This window comes from Muscardinus avellanarius (genome assembly GCF_963383645.1).
Source record: "Muscardinus avellanarius genome assembly, chromosome: 19".
Classification (NCBI taxonomy): domain Eukaryota; kingdom Metazoa; phylum Chordata; class Mammalia; order Rodentia; family Gliridae; genus Muscardinus; species Muscardinus avellanarius.
In genome coordinates this window covers 42,367,003-42,391,676 of record NC_137805.1, presented here as the reverse complement: position 1 = coordinate 42,391,676, position 24,674 = coordinate 42,367,003, and the positions used below count along the sequence as shown (strand labels likewise).

Here is a 24,674-nt window from a genome sequence, read left to right as displayed (position 1 = left end):
CTAATATAATGAAAGGAATGAGCTGGGCGTGTTGGCACACGCTTGTAATCCCAGCATTGAGGAGGCTGAGACAGGAGGATCACAGTTCACCGACAGCCTCAGCTACTTAGTGAGGCCCTTTGCAACTCAGTGAGACCCTGTTTCAAAATAAAGAATAAAAAGTAGGGCTGGGTGTGTAGCTCAGAGGTAGAATGCCCCTGGATTCCATCCCCAGAAAAAAAAGGAAGCTGGGTGTGGTGACACACATTTTTAATCCCAGCATTCAGGAGGATAGCAGTTCACAAACAGCGTCAGCTACTTAGAGAGGCTCTTTGCAACTTAGTGAAACCCTGTTTCAAAATAAAAAACAGGGCTGGAGGGCTGTAGCTTGGAAGTAGAATGCCTCTGGGTTCCATTCCCAGTACCAAAAAAAAAAAAAAAGAATGATTTTTCCATAGGCAGAAATTTGGTTGATGGTGCATGCAAACAAATGCATCTGATCTGTTTTCCATGTGGTACACAAGATGTTCTGAGAATTCTCTGTGCCTTCTGCCACCCACCAAGCACAGGCTCCTAGTGAGTATGACTCTCTGAGGAGCTCTGTGCCTGCAGGGGAGGTGGCAGGGCCTAGGAGTCTGGCACTGTCCCTTACTCAATTTATGACCTCAGGCAAGTCACCCCGGTTCTGTCTCCTTGTCTGAAAAAGGAGGTTAGTGATTGTGGCTGCAGAGGAGGATTAGAGATGGCCTTAGGAGAGGAGATACAAATGTTCATAGATTCATAATGCCCCAGGGTTCAATTCCCATTACCAAAATCAGTCAATCAATTAATTAATTTTTAAAAATCCAGTAAAGCTGGGCATGGTGGCACATGCTTGTATTCCAGGACTTGGAGGCTGAGACAGGAAGATGGCAAGTTTGCAGCCAACCTCAGCTACTTAGTGAGCCCCTTTACAACTTAGAGAGACCCTGCTTCAAAAATAAAGAATAAAATATAGGGCTGGGGGTGTAGCTCGGGGGTAGAATACCTCTGGGTTTAATCTCCAGTACTGCAAAAGCAAACAAACAAATAAAACAGTAAGACAGCATTCTAAACCACAAAATGGAAAAATATCTCAAAGATTGGGGATCACAAGAACTGGCAAAGCCGAAGCAAAGCAGGCCCTTTTCCTTGCTGCTGGCTATAGCCGGAGGTCGAAGCCCCTGGGCTCCATCCCCAGACCCGCAAATAAATAAATAAATAAATAAAGAGCGAAACACAGAGGAAGAGGAAAGCAGACTGAGGCAGAGAGAAAGTTCTGCTGCAATCTCTGAGCACCAAGATTCAGGTATACTTGAAGGCGATTCTATCCCAGGCTTCACTGAGCAGCTGGATCTGGCTACACCTAAGGAGATCCTACTCCCGGATGTCCCTGCAGCGACTTCCCCAGGCGGGCCAGCCTCACCTGACTCAGGCGGTTCTGCAGCTCCTTCACCTGCTGCTCCACTTGCTGCTTCTCCCCCTGGAGCCGCTCCACCAGCTGCAGCTTCTCTTGGCTCCAGTTGCGCTCGCTGATCTGCAGCTGCCGCGTCAGCTCCATCACTGCACTGTAGGACTCGGCCAGGAGGTGCTGCCGCTCCTCACGCTCCCGCTGCAGCGCCGCCTTCCAGTCGGGCCCTGCCTTCCCGGCCTTCAGCTCCATCTGCGGTGGAGCAGTGGGCAGCTGGCAGCAGCAGGCCCCTCTGCTCTGCCTTCCCCACTCCTCCCCTCCCTCCAGCAGGGAAAGGGGAGAGAGGTGGTGAAAAACCCTCACCAGGAATGCCCGACTCCACACTGAGGGCAGGGGAGCGCTTTCTTTCTTTCCTTTTTTGGTGTATGTGGTACCGGGGACTGAACACAGGGGTCTTCTACCTCTGAGCTACACCGCCAGCCTTTTTTATTTTGGTTTTTTTTTTTTTTTTTTTTTTTTGTGGTACTGGGGTTCCTGGAAGCCCTTCTACCTCCGGGCTACACTCCCAGACCCATTTTTTACATTTTCATTTTGGAAACAGGGTCTCCTAAGCCAGCGCACGCAGCTGGCTTCGAACCTGCGCAATCCTCCTGTCTCTTGCCTCCCAAGTGCGGGGATTACAAGCATGCGCCACCACGCCCGGCACCTTTTTTATTTTGAAACAAGGTCTCACTAAGTTCTCGTGGCTGGCTTCAAACCTGTGATCTTTCTGTCTCAGCCACCCAAGTCCAGGGATCACAAGTGTGTGTCACCAGGCCCAGCCTGTGGAGCTCTGTCTAGAAGTCAAGCTGTGAGTTGTGGGGTTTTCAGGCATCCCCTCCCAGCATCCTCAGAAACACTCTGCAATTTGGGCTGGGGATATGACTCAGTGGGAAAGCATTTGTCTTGCATGTCTTGCATGCATGAAACCCTGAGTCCCATCCCTAGCACCACAAAAATAAATAAGCTGGGCATGGTAGTGCATGCCTGCAATCTAAACAAGTACTTGGGAGGCTGAGAAAGGAATGCAGGTTCGAGGGCAGCCTTAGCAAAGTAGGGAGACTCAAAAACCTAGTAAAACTGTTTCAAAACAAAAAATAAAGCCAAGTGTGGCAGCATACACTTGTAATCCCAGCATTTCGGAGGCTGAGACAGGAGGATCTCAGTTCATGAACAGCCTCAGCTACTACTTAGTGAGGCCCTTTGCAACTCAGTGAGAACCTGTTTCAAAATAAAGAATAAAAAATTGGGCTGGGGGTGTAGCTCAGAGGTAGAATACCCCTGGGTTGCATTCACAGCACTGCAGAAATTAAAATAAATAAAAATGGCTGGGGGTGTAGCTTAGAGGTAGAATGCCCCTAGGTTCAATTCCCAGCACCACAAGAAAAAAATGCGAAAAAGAAAATGCTGCAATTTAATTACCATTTCCATGCTGTTTTAAAGGGAGATTGCTCTTGGGGTCAAATTAGTTGTCCAGGTCACATAGCTGGCACCTAGTTACTGCTTCTCATGATATCTGTCAACTCTTATCAGCATACAGGCTTTGGTCAACAGGGGACATGCTTTATCTCCCCTCCAGGACAGCTGGGCCCCACCCTGTCCTCCACAGGCTTCACGTGCACACACGTGCACCCACAGTTATGTAATGTATACAAGTAGGAATCACCCCAGCATGACGCCTCAGCATGACACCCAGACCTGGGGGTGGCAGGGAGGAAATGTGTGACCTCATGATCGCACAATCCCCACCCACTGGCTGTGGGCTGGGGTGTTAACCCCAAGGGGCTGGGCAGGGGCACAGTGAGAGCAGAGGACACAGGGAATGTGCAGATGAGCAGGGGCTTGAGACCTGCAGGAGGCTTGGGAGGAGAACACGGGGCCCCAGGGCACTGGGAAGAAGACGGAATGGTGGTCACGGAGCCAGGGGAGGAGGCTCAGGGAACAAGGTCAGGTCTGGCACTGGGAGACGATGGAGAGCGACCTAACCCCTTTGCCATCTGTCCTGCAGAAGTCAGAGTAACCACCTCCTGGGGCGGGAGGTGGAAGGCGGCGGGCAGCAGGGCGGGCTGAGGGTGCAGGAGGCCGGGGCCACGCAGGGAGTCCACACCCTCTCTGCACAGGGGAGGCCCGCCCTTCTTTTTTTTGGTGGTACTGGGGTTCCTGGAAGCCCTTCTACCTCCGGGCTACACTCCCAGACCTATTTTTACATTTTTATTTGGAAACAGGGTCTCCTAAGCCAGCACGCGCAGCTGGCTTCGAACCTGCACGATCCTCCTGTCTCTGCCTTCCAAGCGCGGGGATTACAAGCGTGTGCCAACACGCCCGGCAGGTCCGCCCTTCTTAATTATCAGGCCAGAGGGGGGCAGCAACTTGCTCCCAGGCACAGAGCAGAACCAAATTCCTCTCCTCGGGGTCTGGATGAGGTCAGCAGGCAATGAAAGGCCAGGCAGGTGTGTCCAGGACACGGTGGGCATGGACAGGTACGTCAGCATCCCAGCCCTACCGTGGGCCCCGCGCAGCCCCCGCCCTCCTTCCCTGGCCCACTGACTCCAGGTCCCCAACGTCTCTGGTCCCCAGGCGGCATGATTCCAGCAAGTCTCTTGCCTTCTCTGGGCCACAAGTTGCAGTGAGGGTTTCATGACCCCAGGGGCCTGGCTGGGGCCTCCTGCTCCCAGACCTGGGGGTGTGGCGGCCCCCAGGAGGGAGAAGCGTCTGGCTGGCTCACCTGGGTGGCGTGGCCCTTGAGCTCGGCGCGCTCCGTCTCCCAGGTGGCCTTGGCCTTGGCGAACTGCTGCTGCAGCTCCGTCAGGCCGCGGCGCTCGTCGCGGAGCAGCCAGCACAGCTCCTTCAGCGTCACTTTCATGTCGGCCAGCGTCTTGATGTACTCGTTGGGCTGCAGGCGGGGCAAGGCCGGGGTCAGGGGCTTTGGAGGGCCAGGGCCTGGCCTCAGGGAACTCACCCGCGAGTGCAGCTTTGGACCCCAGCAAGCCTCAGACGGGGCCCTCCCCAGATATCGAACCACCACACGGGGATGACCAGCCCAGCCCTGGCCACCGGGGGGTGTGCGTCCTACCTCACCTCAGCAAACTCCTACACTTACTAGTCATTATTCCACCTAATGGAGCTGCATCATCTGGCTTCTGCAAGACTCTGCAGCTCCTGGGCCATGAGCCTCCCCTCAGTCAGGACCAGTGTCTCTGACCCACCGCAGGCCCCCAGAGCTGCCCCAGCTGTACCTGACTGCCCGCTAAATCTTCTGTCCTGGGCTGATGGCCTCCTTTCCTGGTGAGCACCTGAGCTCACCAGGGAGCCCTGAAGACTGCCACCCTGCTCTCTGTGACGGATTTTAGAGGCGTTTTACTTGTTTGTTTTGCAGTACTGGGGATTGAACCCAGGGGTGTTCTACCTTTAAGCTACACCCCTCACCCTATTTCTTTTTCTTTTTTTTTTTTTTTAAATAGGTCTCACTAAGTTTCTGTGGCTGGCTGTGAACTTGTGATCCTCCTGTCTCAGATTCACAAATACTGGGATTTTAGAGTTCTTAATCCCAGATCACAGGACCCTGGCTTGATGTCCTTCCCCCACACGAACGTCCCAAGCTTCAGGCCACCCAGAACACCCTTCAGCACCTCTGCGCACAGTCTGGCCCAGAGTGGGCCTCTGCGAGGTGAGCTCCTACTCCTTCTTCAAAACTCATCACCCATGACTCCCTCTCTGATACTATCTCTACTTCAACCAGAAGTAACCACTGTCTTGTCTGGGATCCTGTCCACCATCTGGCTTTCTATGGCCGCCCGGGGGTGACTTATGTACCCCACAGCACTGAGAAACTGGAGACCAGTGCCCAGGCACTAGCACCCGTGGGCAGCTCCTCTGTCCAGCGCAGAGATGGCCCAGGGAGGGTAGAGGAGGTGCTGACTGAATGGACAAAGGAGCGGACAGGCCGGGGAAGGGGCTGGGGGCGCACCGTGTTCTGTGTCCAGCTGTCCCCCGTGCAGGCCTTGTTATCAGAATGCTGGGCACTGAGCTCCTCGTCCTCCACCAGCAGGTACAGCTCCTTCATGCTGTTTACCTGTTTGTGAAAACCACACTCAATAGGAAGTGGGGGACGCCAGCCTGGGGCTCCAAGGCTTCAGGCCCGGGGACCCCGGCTAGCTGCACAGCCAGGCAGGAAAAGGCTGCAGGGGTTCATGACTCAGGCGGACCGCGGCCCCCTAGCCTTGCACACCTTCCCACACCTTGACGCTGACCTCTGGGCACCGTCCAGGCCCAGCTGGCAGCTCCTGACCCCCCATAACATCCTTTCTGCCCCAAGGGCCATGAGGCATCCCAGAAAGTTTCTGAGTAACTGTCCCCAGTGCCACAAAAAGAAAAAAGAAAAAGAAAAGAAAGAATCTTAATGACAGGCTGGCCAAAGTGCTGAGGTTGGAATACAGAGACCACAGGACCTTAGGATCTGCTATGACCCAGGACGGCAGATGAGATGATCAAAGGCTGGGGAAGGAGGTCCCTTCCTGGGAAATAGGACATGTTGCTGATGGGTTCTGGGCAGGAGTTGGGGCCACTCAGGACATGAGAACACTGGCTCAGGATGGAAGTGAAACAGGAGGAAGCTGCCTCATGACTGGGTGTTGACTCATCTGTTCAATCATCACCCATTCATTTTTTCACTCAATACCTTTGTGTGTGTGAAGTACTGGGGATGGAACCCAGGGGCATTCTATCTCTAAGTTGCACTCCTAGCCCTATTTTATTTCTTTTCTTTTTTTTTTTTTTTTGGTACTGGGGGTGGAACCCAGAGGCTTTCTACCTCCGGGCCATACTCCCAGACCTTTTTATATTTTATTTGGAAATAGGGTCTCACTAAGTTGCTGAGAGCCTCACTAAGTAGCTGAGGCTGGCTTCGAACCTGTGCGATCCTCCTGTCTCAGCCTCCCAAGCGCGGGGATTACAAGCATGCACCACCACGCCCGGCAGTCTCTTTTATTTTTGAAACAGGGTCTCACTGAGTTGTGAAGGGCTTCACTAAGTAGCTGAGGCTGTCTGCGAACTGCGATCCTCCTTTCTCAGCCTCCCAAATGCTGGGATTACAAGCTTGCTCCACTTGCCCTGCTACGTCCAGTCTTTTGATGATGTGTACATAGTCGGGTGCACAATTCACCCTTTGAGATCCTTGGAGCCAAGTGTGTGTGTTTTTTTTCCTTTTCTTTTGGTACTAGAAGTAGAACCCTGGGCTTTATGCATGCTAAGAACATGCTCTACCACTAAGCTACAATCCCCAGCCCCAAGGTAACTTTGGAATTCAGACTGTTTCAGGATTTAGAAAGATAACATAGTAGCCAGGAGTGGTGGCCCATGCTTGTAATCCTAGCACTTGGGAGGCTGAGACAAGGCCAGTTCGCAGCCAGCCTCAGCTACTTAGTGAGGCCCTCTGCAACTTAGTTAGACCCTGTTTCAAAATAAAGAATAAAAATCAGGTTGGGGTGATTCTAAGTACTTGGGAGGCTGAGACTGAAGGATTACAGGTTCAAAGCCAGCCACAATTTAGTGAGATCCTGTTTCAAAATCAAAAATAAAAATTAGGGTTGGGAGTGTAGCTTGGAAGCAGAATGCCCCTGAGTTCAATCCCAGGTACTGAAAAAAAAGAAAGAAAGAAAAGAAAAGAAATGGGAAAGAAAAAAAGAAAGAAAAGAAAAGAAAAAGAAAAATAGGCTGGGTGGGAGACACTTGTAATCCCATCCCAGTACCCGGGAGGCTAAAACAGGAGCCTCAGCTACTTAGTGAGGCCCTCAGCAATTTAGTGAAAGAAACTCTGTTTCAAAATAAAGAATAAAAAATAGGTCTGAGGGTGTAGCTCCTAGGTAGAATGCCCCTGAGTTCAATCCCCAAAACTGCAAAAAAAAGAAAAAAAAAATAGGGCCAGGAGTGTGGCTCAGAGGTAGAAATGCCTCTGGGTTCCATCTTTAGTACCACATAAAAGAAAAAGAAAAAGAAAGATACCATGTGTCCACAGCCCCAACAAGTCTGGAGAAACAGCCCACTGGTATTTCCCTACAAATACACGAATACTGACATAAAGTGTTGTGTCCCTCTTGTCGCATGCCCCCCCATTAGCCCCCCAGTCCCAGGCACAGCCATACCTCCAGGAAGTCATCCCCCTCGCTGGGCAGAACCTTGCCCTGCCGCCAGCGCTTCAGGAACCACCTGAGCTTCATGAAGAGCAGCAGGAAGTTGTGCTTGAACTGCTGAGACTCCTGCACCAGCATGTTCTTCTCCTGGCTCCAGAACTTCTGCTCCAGGCGCCTCTGGAGGCTCAAACTCTGCAGCTCGAACTCCCGCCTCAGCAGCGCCCTCTGCTGGTCCTCCTTCAGCTGCAGACAACAGGAGCCAGTGTGCGCAGCCAGGTCAGTCAAGGGCAGAGGGGAAACCAGGTGGTGCCCATTGGTGATCCCTGCTGGGGATTCCACCACCAGCAGCTCCTTCTACCCAGAGAAGAGTAACTTTCCACAAATACAAACCCATGGAGAAGCTAGAATCGGTACCCAGCTCTGCATGGCTAAAAAAACCCCTAAAATCATCATACACTGAGCACCTACAGGGCGCCAGTCACACTGAATGAAGACTGTGAAGGAACAACAAACAGAGAGAGGTGATGGGGAGCGAAGGGCCCCCAGGGGCCAAGGCAGGCCAGGGGATGCAGTATCCTAGGAAGCACTGCTGGCTCGTGGCTAAGACAGCACCGGAGGCCTGGGTTAGAGTCCCGGCTGCACTTCAGCCTGATGTGCAGCTCTGGCCAGTGCACTTCGGCTCTCTGGGTCTCAGCTGTCCCAACTGTACGATGGGGGTACCTCACAGGGAGGGAGGGCCCCGGCCCTCTGCCTTCAGCTTTGAGAGAAGCTGCAGCAGGTGTAGGGAAGGCGCAGCATCACCCACCTGAACCATTTTCTGGTTGAAGTTGTCAGCCTCCTCCTTGCGTAGCTGCCGCTCCTGGGAGAGCTGCTCTTGCAAGCCCCGCAGGCTGTCATGGGCCTCGGCCAGCACCAGCTGCAGCTCCTTGATCTAGGATGAGGAGAGGGATGCAGATGAGGAGGGGAGGGTACCATGAGGAGGCATGGTCAAAGGATGAGCGTGGTGGGAAGTGGAAGTGGGAGCCTGCTGCCCCTCAAGTACAGACCAGGCACAATGGCTATGCCAACCCCAGTGATTGTCATGGCAATTAAATAAAACAGTAAAAATTAAATCTAAATTTTTAATTAAAAAAATTAAAAATTAAACCTAGAACACACACTGGTAGCTGTTGTTATAATTTTCACTTGATGATTTTTCTCTTTGAAATTCATTTGAAGAGTAACAAAGCCGGGCGTGGTGGCCCACGCTTGTAATCCCAGCATTCGGGAGGCTGAGACCAGAGGATAACGGTTAACTGCACAGATCTAGAGAATTTTAAATAATAAATGGTAGGAACTAAATATGTGCTTGATATATCTTCATTCAAGTAGCATGATTTTTTTTTTCCAGGCACAGTGATATATGCCTATAACCCCAGTACTTGAGAGGCTAAAACAGGAAGATTATAGGCTCAAGGTCAGTATGTGTAACTTAGCAAGACCCTGTTTAAAAATTAAAAACTACGCTGGGCCTGGTGGTATACTCTTGTACTTGGGAGGCTGAGACAGGAAGATCCCAGGTTCTCAGCCAGTCTCAGCTACTTAGTGAGGCCCTCTGCAACTTAGCGCGAACCTGTTTTAAAATAAAGAATAGGGTGTATTCATTCAAGTCACCCCTCCATGCCAGTCTGGTATGGAGCTGTACCTATCCTCTGTATTTCTATCTTTTAATAAACTTCTTTAAATCTTCAAAAAAAAGAAAAAGAAACGGAGGTCAAATGCCTCTGGGTTCCATCCCTAGACCCGTAAAAACAAAACAAAACAAAAAACAATAAAAATATAAGAACTAAAAAATAGGGCTGAGGGTGTAACTCAGAGGTACAATGCCCCTGGGTTCCATCCCAGTACCACAAAATAAATAAATAAATAAATAAATAAAATAAAATATAAAATATAGGGCTGGGGGTGTAGCTTGGAAGTAGAATGGCTCTGGGTTCATCTCCAATACTGTAAAAATACATACATACATACATACATACATACATACATACATACAAATAGGGCTGGGGGTGTAGCTCAGAGATGAAACTCCTCTGGGTTCAATGCCCAGTACAGCTGTACTAGTTCACCGTATATTTAAGGTTCAATTGTATACTTAAGGATATGTTCCTTTATTAGAGTATTTTTTTGTTTTTGTTTTTGTTTGGTGGTACTAGGGGTGGAACCCAGGAGCTTTCTACCTCTGGGCTATACTCCCAGACCTATTTTATATTTTATTTGGAAACAGGGTCTCACTAAGTTGTTAAGAGCCTCACTAAGTAGCTGAGGCTGGCTTTGAACCTGTGCAATCCTCCTGTCTCAGCCTCCCAAGTGCAGGGATTACAAGCATGCGCCACCACGCCTGGCTTTTATTAGTGTATTATTACAAAATAAAAGACAGGAACACACATAATAAATGTAAACAGTAGTTAACTACCTAATGATATTGTGATCTCGACTTTCTTCTTTTATCTTTATACAATCCTGCTTAGAGGTTTTATTATAGCTATTTGTTGCTTACAATGGCTATATAATAAGATCATAAGAACAGATACTAAGTTAGGCATAATGGCACACACTTAAGATTCCAGTACCTGGGAGGCTGAGCCAGGAGGATTGCAGGTTTGAGACCAGCCTTAGCAATTTAAGAAGACTGTTTCAAAAAAAAGGAGTGGGAAGCCAAGTGTGGTGGCGCACGCTTGTAATCCCAGCATTTAGGAGGCTGAAACCAAAGGATCACGTTCATGGACAGCCTCAGCTACTTAGTGAGGTCCTCCACAACTTAATGAGACCCTGTTTCAAAAGAAAGAATAAAATGAATTCCATCCCCAGGCCCGCAAAAAAAAAAAAAAAAAAAAAAAAAAGAGTGGGGGCTGGGCTGGGAGTGGAGAGCTGGGAGTAGAGGTCAATGGTAGAATACCTCTGGGTTTAATCCCTAGTACCAAAAAAAAAAAAAAAGGCTTGGGAGGAACTCATAATCACCTGAAACTCACCCCTTGCAATGCTAGTCATCACAACCCTCTCGTGGAACGGATGGGAGAGCTGGGGCCGGAAGGGGGGATGTGTCCAAGATCACACAGCCACGCTGGCAGAGCTGACACCACACTCAAGCTCCCTGACTCCAAGCGATGTGTCCACACCATCCTCCTCACCCATGCACTGGGCCTGAAGCTAAGACTTCTCATGTATTTAACCCTGTCCTATGAGGGACTTCCTTTCAATAGGTGAGCAAATGAGAATCTGAGAGCTGAAGAAATTTATCTAAGATTTCACAGCCAAGAGTTCTATACAACAAATCCACAATCCCCCTCCATACCCTCCCCCAAGGGGTTGAACTACCTCTGAGCGACACCTTCAGCCCTATTTTATTTTTTTTTTGAAACAGGGTCTCACTAGGTTGCTGAGGCTGTCCTCAAACCTGCAATCCTCCTGTCTCAGCCTCCCAAATACTGGGATTACCAGAATGTGCCACCACACTTGGTTCATTTTTATTTTTTGTGGTGCTGGGGTTGAACCCAGGGGTATTCTACCTCTGAGCTACACCCCAGCCCTATTTTTTATCCTTTATTTTTGAAAGGGTCTCACTGAGTTGCAGAGGGTCTCACTGAGTAGCTGAAACTCAAGGGTAAGCGAATCCTTGCAACACTAGAGCAACTGTTACCTTCTCGTGGTACAGCTGGCCTCCAACCTGGATCCTCCTGTCTCAGCCTCCCAAGTACTGGGATTGCAAGCTGCACCACCACACCTGGCTCTCCTTTTTATTTTTTATTTTGAAACAGGTCTCAATAAGTTGCAGAGGCTTTGTTAAATTGCTGAGGCCAGCCTTCAACCTGCACTCCTGTCTCAGCCTCTCAAGTGGCATGCACCAGCACACAGGGCTGATGAAGTCCCAATCTGAACCCAAATAGCCAGACTGTAGAGACTGATGCCTCCCTACTGCACAAATTAGTAGTTCCATTAAATAACATAAGTTATTAAATTTCCAGCGAAATTATTAAATATACAGGGGAAAAAATGAATTTCTTCAGATAAGCTCATCAGCTTCTTTGGCTAGGCCATGAAAATGGACCAAATTTCCATATTTCCCTTTATGCCCTGGCTGCCAGGAAGCTTGGAACCAAATGGAATGCTCAGAACTCATTTTGTCGCCCTCCATTCATCACTCTGTTTTGGAAGGCCTCGGCCACTCTCCTCCCGGCCGGCCCCCTGCCTGACCAGGCCCAGACCCACCTCAGAGGCATAGGAATCGTTGTCCTCAGCTCGGTAAGGCCTGAAGCTCCGACTGGGGTCAGGTTTGGAGTCCAGGTCACCAGGGCGGAAGGCCTCTCGGATCCTGGGCTCCCATTCTGGCAGGTCCCTGAAGTCAGGAGGCTACACCCAGAGGCACAGGCAGAAGAGAACCAAGAAAACATGGAGAGGCCCAAGGGGAGCAGAAACAGCCCACCCAGGGCCCCGGAGGAGGTGCTGACCACCTAGGATCCCGGTAGATTCGCCCCTCCATCCCCACCCAGCCTCCACAGCCAGTGCCACCACTGGAGACCATGCACAGAAGACAAATGAGTAGGTAAGCAGTGAGTGAAAACACTAATTTTGTGAATGCCAGTCTTGTGCACAAACCTGAAACCACCCCAGCTGTCTATACCTGTGTGGTCCCAGCTCACTCCTACTGCAAAAAATAAGAGCGAGATTCACCAGGGGCAGTCTCCTTGCTTTAAAAAGCCAGATCAGCCAGGCGTCGCACACTTGTAATCCCAGCACTTGGGAGGCTGAGACAGGAGGATGGCACAGGTTCGAAGCCCAGTGCTCAGCTACTTAGTGAGGCTCTCAGCAACTTAGTGAGACACTGTTTCCAAATAAAGTATAAAATATGTCTGGGAGTATAGCCTGGAGATAGAAGGCCTCTGGGTTCCACCCCCAGTACCACCAAATAAATAAATAAATAAATAAATAAATAAATATAAATAAAAAAAAAGCCAGATCAACAGGGCAGGAGTTAAAGAAATTATGGCACAGCACCACTGTGTTCCTGCTAAAAAGAAAGAGTGAATCTCTGTACAGGCGTGGAAAGGCTCCTGCCGCTGCTCTCAGGATGCAGATCATTGCTCACTGCAGCCCGGCCTCACTCCTCTTGCTCTGGTCCTTGCCTGCACCATGTCCTTCCATTTCTTTTCTTTTCCCTTTTCTGTTTTGGTACTGGTGATTGGACCCTGGGCAATTCTACCTTCAAGTTATACCTCCAGCCCAATTGTATTTCTTACTTGGAAACAGGGTCTCACTGAGTTGTGGAAGGTCTCACCAAGTTGCCAAGGCTGGCTTCAAACCTGCGCTCCTCCTGTCTCAGCCTCACAAGAACTAGGATTACAAGTGTGCGCCACCACGCCCGGTTTGCCCTTCGACTTCTGATCTGAGCTGTCTAGAGGGCCTACCTTCCCTTCAGACCCCTCCTTCTCTGTAATTTCACGTTCACTTGTATTATTTTTATTTTTTACAGTGCCGGAGATTGAAACCTGGACCTCATTCATGCTATAAGCACTCTACCACTGAGCTACATCCCCAGGCCTTTTTATTTTACTTATTTTTTATTTCAAGACAGGATCTTCCTAAATTGCCAGGCTGGCCTCAAAATTGCAATCCTCCTGCCTCACCCTCCCAAGTAGGTAATCCTCTATCCCACTGGTGTGATATTTCGATTAACCCTTCTCCATTAGATGATAAGGGCCTTGGAAGCAGGCGTCTCATCATGGAATCTCCAACACCAAACACAAAAAAATATGAACTATAAAGGAAAATGAACACATGGATAGACTACATGAGAAAAATTAATTGTAAAGTAATAGTAGGTGTAACATAGAAGAATCTGGGTGAAGGTGTGCCTATGTAGCAGTGTATGTGGAGTATGTTTAGGGGGTCATGCTGCAAGAGAGAAATACTCTGGACCTCTGCAATTAGACACACACAACACCTGGAGACAGGCACTTGCACTTGAAGTGTGGCTATTGCAACTGAAGAACCGAATTTGTAATGCTATGTAATTCTTATTAATTTGAGCCCCCACCACAGTGGTGCAAGGGATGGGACTCAGGGCTCTGCATGTTTTAGGTGTACACTCTCCCATTCCTAGCCATGCCTGGCAGAGATGACCCCATCGGACAGCGCCACTGCAAACTATTAGCAGTGGTACCAGTAGGAAGTAGTACTGAGGGTACCATCTCCAAACTACACCCCTCGCCCTATCTGACTTTTTATTTTGAAACAGGGTCTTAGTGACTTAAGAGTCTTGCTAAGTTGCTGAGACTGCTCTCAAACCCATAATCCTCCTGTCTAAGCCTCTCAAATACTGGGATTACAGGTGTGTACCATCACGCCTAGCATCTGAAACTCTTTTATTTATTTATTTATTTTTTTGTGGTAATGGGGATGGAACCCAGGGGCATTCTACCTCTGAGCTACACCCCAGCCCTATTTTTTAATTCTTTATTTTGAAATAGGGTCTCATTGAGTTACAAAGGGCCTCACTAAGTAGCTGAGGCTGTCCATGAACCTCGATCCGCCTCTCAAATGCTGGGATTACAAGCATGTCCCACCATGCCAGGCTCTTCTGAAACTCTTTGAATATTTATGTATTACTTTTCCAAGAATGAATTTTTTTTCAGTATTTGGTGATTAAATTTTACCACTGACATGCATCCCAAGCCCTCTTTATTTCTTACTTTGAGACAGGGTCTCACTAAGCTTCCCAGGCTGGCCTCAAACTTTCAATCCTCTTACCTCAGTCTCCCAAGTCACTGGAACTACAAGTGTACACCTGTGCCCAGAGACTCCATCATCATCATCATTATTATTATTATTATTATTATTATTATTATTATTATTAATGGTGCTAGAGATTTAACCTAGGGGCATTCTACCTCTGAGCTACACCTGCAGCCCTATTTCTTATTCTTTATTTTGAAACAGAGTCTCATTAAATTGCAGAGGGCCTCACTAAGTAGCCAAGGCTGACCATGAACCCGCATCCTCCTGTCTCAGCCTCCCAAGTACTGGGAACTTAGGTTCTCAGCAACTTAGTGAGACTCTGTTTCAAAATAAAGAATACAAATTATGGCTGGGGGTGTAGCTCAGAGGTAAATGCCCGAGTTAAATCCCCAGTACTGCAAAAAAAAAAAAAAATTAATAAAATAAAATACAAAATTACAAAAGAGATCCGAAAGAGCAAAAAGGGTCTCAGGGTCAATATCTGTGCCCAGTAAACGAGGAAGTGGACTCATAACTAGTAATAAAAATAAACAAACCTTGGTCATATGCAACCAATATAATGCTGAGTGAAAGCCAGACCACGTGGGTCTGTAGCGCTTAATTCAATGCATATGACTATCAAAGGCAGACAAAGCTAACTCAAGAGAGGCTGTCACTGGACTAGAGGCGCCTGGGGTGCTGGGCAAGTTCTGGGTGAAAATTACACAAGTGTGTCCCTGCGGAAAGTTCACCAAGCCCTGCACTTGTCTTCCTGCCCTTCCCTGCCTATATGTTATGATCCAGTACACGGTTCATAGAAAATAAAAGTAACAGAACCTGAGACTGGGAAATCTTACCTGGAATTCCGAGCCGAGGTCTTTGGCCAGAACAATCTCCTTGGAGGGGCCCTGGGAGCCCAAGGCGGGCAGCGAGAAGGGCTCGGGCTGCTCCTTGGCAGGGCCCCCGAGGGCCGCGTCTGCCTTGCGCGTGAAGGCACTCAGCTCCTGTTGCAGCATGCTCAGGCGCACCAGGAGGGCATGGATGAGCTTGGCATCCCTGGGGCCCTCGCTGTTGTCCGGGGCCTCGTGCAGCCGGAAGTCGGCGCACTCGTTGTCCACACACAGCCTCAGCCCCGCCGAGAAGCCGTTGGCATCGGCCACCAGGACGTCGATGGCCTTGCTGACGAGCAGGGCCTGCTCCCTGAGCCCGGGCAGCGCCTCGGCCTCGCGGGCTCTGCGGGGCCGGGGCCCGTGGGGCTCGTGCACCTGGCCCAGCGGGGCGGGCACGCACTGGGCAGAGTCCCCGGCCTCGGCGTCGGTCTCCAGCATGGGGCGCGTGCTCTGGCTCGAGGCGAGGTCGCAGCGCTGCAGGTTCGAGAGCAGCACGCGGTTCTCGTACTGCAGCTTCTTGACCTTGCCGCTGAGCTCGCCGATCTGCAGTTTGGCGGCCGCCAGCTCCTCCTGCGAGGGCTCGCTGAGCACGGAGCAGCTGTCCTCCGACAGTGTCACGTCCAGCTCGTGCTCCGAGCGGTACTTGGCCAGCTCGCTCAGCAGCAGCTTGTTCTGGTCCTCCAGCTCTGCCGAGGAGCGTCGCAGCAGCTCGGCCTCCTCCTCCACGAACTGCAGGTGTCGCCGCAGCTCGGCCAGGCTCTCCCCGCACTCCCCGCTGCCCAGCGCCGAGAAGGCCAGCCGCGCCTCGGGGCCCCCGCCGCCATGGTCCTTCATGTCGTCCATCTCGGCCCGCAGGCCCCGGTTCTCCACCTCCAGCTCCACGATGCGGCGGCTCAGCAAGTTGGCCTCCTCCTCCACCAGCTTCAGATGCACCTTCAGCTCGGTCTCCCGCGAGTGCGGGGCGTCGGCCAGTGCCTCGGCGGACAGCGCGGCGTCCAGGTCGCCGTAGAGTGCGCGGTACTTGAGCAGCTCCTCCTTCATGCCGTCGTTCTCCTTGGCAAGCCTGGTCAGCTTCTTACACATGAGGGCCGCCTCCTCCTTGGCAAAGTGCAGCTGACACTTCAGGTCCGCACTGTCCTCCTGGGGTCCGACAAGGACCAGGGAAGGGTTAGAGTTCGTTCAGCACCAGCCACAGCATTTTGGGGCCAGCTATGTGCTGGGACACAGAACTGAATCAGACTGCGGCCGGCTCATATGGAGCTGAGGTCCAGAGGAAGCAGAGACGGAGCACTGATAGGATGTCTCAGCAAGGATGACACCCACAGCTGGTGCTGGTGACTTTTTAAAACATTTATTTTGCAGTACTGGGGATGAAACCCAGGGGCATTCTACCTCCAACCTACACCCCCAGGACTATTTTTTAGTCTTTCTTTCTTTCTTTCTTTCTTTCTTTCTTTCTTTCTTTATTTATTTATTTTGCGAGTCTGGGGACGGAACCCAGGGGCATTTGACCTCCGAGCTACACCCCTGCCCTATTTTTTCTTTATTTTGAAACCCGGTCTCACTGAGTTGCAGAGGGCCTCACTAAGTAGCTGAGGCTGTCCACGAACTACGATCCTCCGATCTCAGACTCCCAAATGCTGGGACTACAAGAGTGAGCCACCACGCCCGACTAGTCTTTATTTTGAAACAGGGTCTCACTGACTTGCAAAGGGCCTCACTAAGTAGCTGAGGATGTCCTTGAACCGCAGTCCTCCTGTCTCAGCCTCCCAAATGCTGGGATTACAAGCATGAGCCACCATGCCTGGCTTTACTCTTTATTTTGAAACAGGATCTCACTGAATTGCCAAGAGCCTCAGTAAGTAGGTGAGGCTGTCTGCAAACAGTGATCCTCCTGTCTCAGCCTCCCAAATGTTGAGATTACAAGCGTGCGCCACCATTCCCAGCTTTATTTTTTATTTTATGTTTTTCTTTTTTGGTAGTACTGGGGTGGAACTCAGAGGCTTTTCTACCTCCAGGCTATACTTACTCCCAGACCTATTTTATATTTTATTTGGAAACAGGGTCTCTCTCACTAAGTTGCTGAGAGCCTCACTAAATAGCTGAGGCTGGCTTTGAACCTGCGCGATCCTCCTGTCTCAGCCTCCCAAGCGCAGGGATTACAAGTGTGTGCCACCATGCCCGGCTATTCTTTATTTTTGAAACAGGGCCTCACTAAGTTGTGGAGAACCTCACTCAGTAGCTGAGGCTGGCCAAGGACCTGGTGTCTTCCCGTCTCAGCCTCCCACGTCCTGGGGGTACAAGCTGAACTGCTGATTTTCTGTCAGGCAATTGTCGCTGCACTTTACCTAAGTCTTAGGACAAACCCACAAGACAGGGACAGATGGGGAAACTGAGGCCAGGAAGCTGAAGTGCTCGCCCTGATCACCGAGGGATCCCATGGCAGAGCCAAGCTCAAGGCCTCCAACTCTGGACTCTGGGCTGTGTTGTCTGTTCTGTCATCCAGCCTGCTGGGCCGGGGCTGAGCGTGGTTGGGGACGCAGAGTGGCAGTGAGTCGGAGGGATGAACAGGGGAGAATAGTGGGCGCTGTGGTGGGCTGGGCCCTTCCCAGGCTGCCAGCCATACCTGCACTGAAGGCTTCTTCTCTGTCTTCCCCAGGGAACGGGTCCCTCTTTTCTTCAAGGAATGCTGAAAGGAGAGAAAAAGTCAAAACTGACAGCTCCCAAGGATGATGCCCATGCAAAGGGCAGACAGGCCTGAGGCCCCACTGACACCCCATCCCAGCCCAGCCCCAGCCTTAGCTACTGAGCAAGAGGGGGCCCGGGACCTGCCCACTGGGCCGCCAACCAGAAGCAGTGGAGATGACTCTGAATACACCTGCCCAAGCCTCCCCTTTTGTAACTCCACACTGATCCAGCCAGCCTGAGCCAAGAACTAGGAATCTGCGCTTCTTCTGTTTGTTTTTCATTCATTCTTCAGAGATTTCCTGAGCACCTATCATACGCCAGGCACAGGCAGGTACAGAGAACACAGCGGTGAATGAGGTACACCAAGTACTGGGGAGGATGCCATGGTACCCTCCCAGACCCCTACTTCAAGACTAAGACCCTGAACCAGACGTGGTGGCGCATGCTTGTAATCCCAGCATTCCAGAGGCTGAGACTGGAGGATCACGGTTTGAGGACAGCCTCAGCTACTTAGTGAGGCCCTCTGTAACTTAGTGAGACCCTGTTTCAAATTAAATAAAAAAATAAGCCAGGTGTGGTGGCGCACGCTTGTAATCCCTGTGCTTGGGAGGCTGAGACAGGAGGATTACATAGGTTCGAAGCCAGCCTCAGCTACTTAGGCTCTCAGCAACTTAGTAAAACCCTGTTTCAAAATAAAATATAACATAGGTCTGGGAGTATAGCCTGGAGGTAGAAAGCCTCTGGGTTCCACCCCCAGTACCACCAAAAAAAAAATCAATAAATAAAAAATAAAGGATAAATCCAGGCGTGGTGGCGCACGCTTGTAATCCCAGCATCCGGGAGGCTGAGACCAGAGGATTGCGGTTTGCAGACAGCCTCAGCTACTTAGTGAGGCCCTCTGCAACTCAGTGAGACCTGGTTTCAAACTAAAGAATAAAAAACAGGGCAGAGGGTGTAGCTCAGGGGTCGAATGCCCCTGGGTTCCACCCCCAGACCCGCAAAAAAAAAAAAAAAAAGAATAAAAAATACGGCAGGGGGTGTAGCTCAGAGGTCGAATGCCCCTGGGTTCCATCCCCAGACCGGCAAAACAACAACAGCAACAACAATATTCATTCCCCCAGATCAGACCTCTTAGCTGAGGATCCTTTCTGGTGATAGCCATTGGTTGAAGGGGACCACCCTATCTACGGTCACATGCCCTCTCTAGCTGGAGCCCACATCCAAAGACTAGCCCATGGCCCCTTGCCTCAACTCCAAAGGACAATCCTAGCTCCAGAGCTCCCCATGGGATTGGCTGAGGTCATTGGTCTGACTCAACTTCTATCTCTGCTTCATTCCCTAATGTGAGGCAGAGTTATAGCCAAGGAGATGCTTTCCCTCTGCATGCAAAGCTGTGCATGTAAATCTCTACCTCAGAGGGAATCCTGGCCTCCAGGAGCTGAATCTCCCAGGAACTTGAATTCAGAATGAATATTAATAAATAAACTGAACAGGGATACAAAAAATAAAATTGCACAGGAGATGTAGAAATAAGCATGAGACTGAGAAATAAGGATCCAAAAATCTAGCCAGGTGTGGTGGTGCACACCTGTAATCCCAGTACTTGGGAGACTGAGACAGGAGGATCACAGGTTCACGACCAGACTTGGCAATGTGGTGAGGCCCTCTGCAATGTATCAAGACTCTGTTTTAAAATAAGAAAAAAAAGCTCTGCTTGGTGGCACCATGCTTGTAATCCCAGTTTGGGAGGCTGAGGCAGGAGAATCAGTTTTTGGACAGCCTCGGCTACTTAGGCCCTCTGCAATTTAGGGAGACTGTTTCAAAATAAAGAATAAAAAATAGGGCTGGGTATAGCTCAAAGGTAGAATGTCCCTGGGTTCAAGCCCCAGCACCACAGATAGATAGATAGATAGATAGAAAGAAAGAAAGAAAATAAACAGAGTAGAGTAGAAAATAGAATAGAATGCCCCTGGGTTCAATCCTTAGTACTAAAATACAAATAAATAAGTAAATAAATAAAGATTAAAATTTTTACTTTTATTTGTGTGTTTTTGTTTGTTCTTTTGGTGGTACTGGGGGTGGAACCCAGAGGCCTTTCTACCTCCAGGCTATACTCCCAGACCTGTTTTATACTTTATTTGGAAACAGGGTCTCACTAAGTTGCTGAGAGCCTCACTAAGTAGCTGAGGCTGGTTTTGAACCTGTGTGATTCTCCTTTCTCAGCCTCCCAAGTGCAGGGATTACAAGCGTGTGCCACCACATCCGGCTAAGATTGAAAATTTTAGAAGCATTAAGGGATGTATTTAATAATATAAGCAATTTCTAATTAAAAAAAAAACACCGTAACAGAATATATAAATGACAAATTGGAAAAATATTTGCAGTTTATAATATTGGGTTGTTATCCTAAATATGTAAAGAGCTATACACACCTGACTAAAAGGCCAACAAGCTTCAGGAAAACGGGCTGGAGATGTGAGAAAGAAGGCAAATGGACCTTAACACCGTAGGAAAATACTCGGCCCCACTGGTGATGGAGAGGTGCAAACGCAAACTACACTGAGGTGCCATTTCTCACCTATCAGATTGGCAAAAATCCAAACCAGCTGAGGATACAGTCTATTGGTGACACCTGGTGAAACAGGAACACTAGCTTACTGAAGGCAAGAATGAACAATGTCTCAAGCCCCGTGTTGGAGGGGAATTTGAGGAAATGCTACAGTCATCATTACTGGAGTTCCGAGCCGTTTAAACAAGTCGTTCAATTAGATGCATGATTCCATTGAACACTTCCTCCCAAGAGAAGGGTGATTCATGCTGGCAGTGTACGAAACCATGCTTCTGCAGCTGCTTTCCACCTTTCAAGCTGGGTTGGTGGACTGTGTTTGTGAAAATGTTCCCCTGTGATTTGGACACATGCTCACTCCAAACCCTCCTCACCTCTCACACCCATCCCTAACAGTGAGAGCCACGGATCTCATCCAAACTCCGTTTTTTCTGTGGATGGGAGTTACTGCGGATTGAACCCAGGGCCATTACACCTCTGCACTCCACCCTCAGCCTTATTTTTTATTTTGAAACAGAGTCTCATTAAGTTGCTGAAGCCCTCACTACTTTGCTGAGGCTGGTCTCAAACCTTCAATCCTATCTCAGCCTCCCAAGTACTGGGATTACAGGTGTGCACCACCACACCCAGTTTCCAAGCCCCGATTTACTGAAACCAAAGAGGGGGGCTAGGGACTTGTCCAAGGCCCCATAGCAAATCCATAGCCAGCCTGGGACTCTACAGGACAGAGGGTGTAGCTCAGAGGTAGAGCGCCCACCAGTACCATTGAGGGACTGTGGAGGCGCTTATCTATAATCCCATCTGAAGCAGGAGGACCACATGGGCAATTTAGCCAGCCCCTATCTCAAAATAAAAAGGGCTTGAGATACAGCTCAGTACTAGAGCACTTGCCTAAGCACATGCAAGGCCTTGAATTCGATTCTCAGGACTGGGACTACAGGGTTGTGAGAGTCACTGGCATGTAAAGTCTATGAGATGCCCCGTTCAGGGAGGAAGTAACCTTAAACCCAAACACACCCATTGGGTTAAGAATGGGATGAGCAAAATGTGGTCTGTCCGCACAGTGGAAAAGCAAAAGGAATGAAGCCCTGACTCACTCGACAACCCAGATGAGTCCTGGGGACATCCTCAAGATGAACAGAGCCAGACACAAAGGCCACATGTCATACTTTGCCATTTACCTGAAGTGCAAATCCACAAGACAGACAGCAAACTGATGATGGCCCAGAACTGGGAGAGGGCAGAGCGGGAAGCGACTATTAATAGGCATGAGGCTTGGGGGGGTGACAAAAATAGTCTAGAATTTGAGAGTGGAGATGGGTGCCTGACTTCATGCATACACTAAAAACCACTGAACTGTACACTTAAAAGACAAATTTAAAGTAGAGCTGTGATTCCAGCACTTGGGAGGCTGAGACAGGAGGATCCTAGATTTGAGGACAGCTTTAGCATCTTAGACTCTGAGCAACCTAGTAAAACTGCTTCAAAACAAAAAATAAAAGGGGCTGGAAGTATAGCTCAAAGGTAGAATGCCCCTGGTTAAATCCCCAGCATACACAAACAACACACACACACACACACACACACACACACACACACACACACTACACCATTTTTTGAAAAATCAATTAATATACAAAAATATATTGACACTGTAGAAAATGTCCCCAAGCAGATAAAGCCAGTGTCGCTTTCATCCCCCCTCCCATCTCCCTGCAAGTCGGCCGCTGACTGGTCTGAAGCTCCTTTTAGACCTGTGGCTCTGTGTTTAAGACACTGAAATAGATGGTGCTGTTTTAGATGTTCTTTCCTTCCCATGTTTATTTGACCCTGTGATTTTTGATCTTTATAATAAGCACTGAGGCAGATGAAAACCCCCAAAATCCAGCATAAAAAAAAACTCCATACCCAGGCTCTGTGACCACATTACAAAAACAGTGCATACAACACAATCCCATCTTTATATTTAAAAAATACACAGAAATGTGCATTGGCTGAGCATACAAGAAAACGAGAAGGCTGATCCTGGGTCGGGCTGCGGAGGAGAACGGTGGGAGGCGGCCAGGGAAGGCTTTTGTTTTTTGGATGATCATTCATTTTCATTTTTGAGTAGATACCACATTTACATGGTTCAGAATTTAAAAAGTACGGAGGAGGACGTGAGGAGCCCAGGCCCAGCCTCCTAGCCCCGTAGCCAAGGTCACTGAACCCGCTGTCTCTTTCCTTGGAGGTATGTGTTTATGTGCTTTGTAACATTTTTGTGCCACTGAGTTTATATGACTTTAGATTTAAACACACACATTAAAGTATGTGTGTATGTATACATTAAAAAACACGCTTGTAATCCCAGCATTTGGGAGGCTGAGACCAGAAGATGCGGTTCACGGACAGCCTCAGCTACTTAGCAAGGCCCTCCACAACTTAGTGAGAATCTGTTTCAAAATAAAGAATAAAAAATAGGGCAGGGGGTGTAGCTCAGAGGTTGAATCCCCCTGGATTCCATCCCCAGACCCGCCAATAAATAAATAAATAAATAAATAAGTAAGTAAATAAATAAATCTCATTGGAAATATACCTATCCTCCATCCAAATAGAAATGTCCCTGAATGTTGAAGGGTATTTTATTCTTATGTATTTTTTTTCCTGTGGTATATGTATGTGTTATTAGGGATCAAACCCAGGATCATTCTACCTCCAAGCTACACCCTCAGCCTTTTTTTTTTTTTTGGTGGTACTGGGGTTCCTGGAAGCCCTTCTACCTCCGGGCTACACTCCCAGACCTATTTTTACATTTTCATTTGGAAACAGGGTCTCCTAAGCCAGCGCGTGCGGCTGGCTTCGAACCTGCGCGATCCTCCTGTCTCTGCCTCCCAAGTGCGGGGATTACAAGCGTGCGCCACCACGCCCGGCGTAGCCTTTTTTATTTTGTTTTTGAAACAGCGTCCTACTCAGTTGCTGAAACTGGCCTTGAACCTGCAAGCCTCCCGTCTCAACCTCCCAAGTACCAGGATTATAGGTGTGTGCCACCATGCCTGTTTTCCTACTGTATTTTCAAATCTTCTCTACTAAGTGTATACCATTAGCTGTTGGGAAGCTAAGTTTGGCCCATTTTTTAAATGGACTTCCCCCATGAAGTCATGGACCATGTTTCCAGCAGGCAGAGACGGCTCCATGGAGAGGACCTCAGCAAAGGAGGTGGCAGCTGCACAGCGGTTCCAGCCATTCTAACTTGGACCGGACCCTCCCCCAGGCGCTGAAGTCATGTGGCCTCCCACACTTCCCTGTGGCTCTGGGAGGAAAGCAGGAGAAACTCAGAGACACAAAGACCTCCCTCTCCTCTGCAGGGCAGCAGCTGGCCGGGCCTGGGGGCTGTGCACCCCTGGAGGGAGCCCAGGCCCCTCAGAGCCTCTTTGTGGAGCTCCCAGGGGTAGCGCCAGTCCCTGCCCAAGAAGCAGATGTTCTGGCCAAGGCCCCTGGAGGCAGGACAGGACTCCAGAGGGAAGGCAGCCACAAGGCTTGGGAAGGACCCATTCCCCCCCCGCCCCCATCCCCACCACACTCTGGCCTGGGAAGCAAAAGGAACCTCCCTACCCACTAGCCACTCACAAAGCAGCCTTGGAGCAGCCCGGGTGGCACCTTTAAGCATCCCTGGTCTAACTGTGGCTATTAGGAGCCTGAGCCCTGTGGTCCCTGGAAACCCCTGCAGCCCAGCACAGGGAGCTGCCTGAGGGGCCCTCTGCCCCCAACACCTTTCGTGCTTCTGTATGGCCAAGACTCAAAGAACAGCCTTCCCAGGAACAAAGAGGGCTGGCTGCCAAAACAGCTGGGCAGATGTTCACCAACACGTGTGTGCGTGTTGTGGGGGGGCGGGTCAGAAAGGTTTCCCTGAAAACAGACTGCTGTGTGCACATTTGCTCTAGAAGAAACCTGAAGAGGTGATGAACCTCAAAGACAGAAACCTTTTTCCTCCAGAATGGCCACATGCTGTGTGGCTCCTGGTTAGGGGGCAGCCCCTGGGAAGAAAACAAACAGAAGTTTAGTTGTGAGTCCCAAAGCAAATGTCCTGGCAGGAGGCAGGTGGTGGCGGAACCACCCTTCCCTGGCCACCAGCAGTTCTGATGCAAGCCTCCTGGAGGCGCCTCCAGTTCCACAGCCACAGGTGATGGGGATGGTGATGAGAGGAGGAGGAACCGTATTTCACG

The 24,674-nt window shown here is 49.8% G+C and overlaps 1 protein-coding gene across 1 annotated transcript in view; it reads right to left on the bottom strand.

Annotated features, from left to right (window-relative positions):
• Positions 1–24,674, bottom strand: part of MTCL2 (microtubule crosslinking factor 2) — a gene marked incomplete at both ends in the record, with an annotated part of 76,376 nt that overhangs the window by 15,381 nt on the left and 36,321 nt on the right. Inside the window, 8 exons of the mRNA XM_080716703.1 lie at positions 1,424–1,660; positions 4,173–4,340; positions 5,415–5,519; positions 7,588–7,818; positions 8,381–8,506; positions 11,824–11,964; positions 15,186–16,358; positions 17,845–17,907. Of these exons, the coding sequence (XP_080572829.1) occupies positions 1,424–1,660; positions 4,173–4,340; positions 5,415–5,519; positions 7,588–7,818; positions 8,381–8,506; positions 11,824–11,964; positions 15,186–16,358; positions 17,845–17,907 (2,244 nt within the window). The remainder of the gene's footprint in view (positions 1–1,423; positions 1,661–4,172; positions 4,341–5,414; positions 5,520–7,587; positions 7,819–8,380; positions 8,507–11,823; positions 11,965–15,185; positions 16,359–17,844; positions 17,908–24,674) is intronic.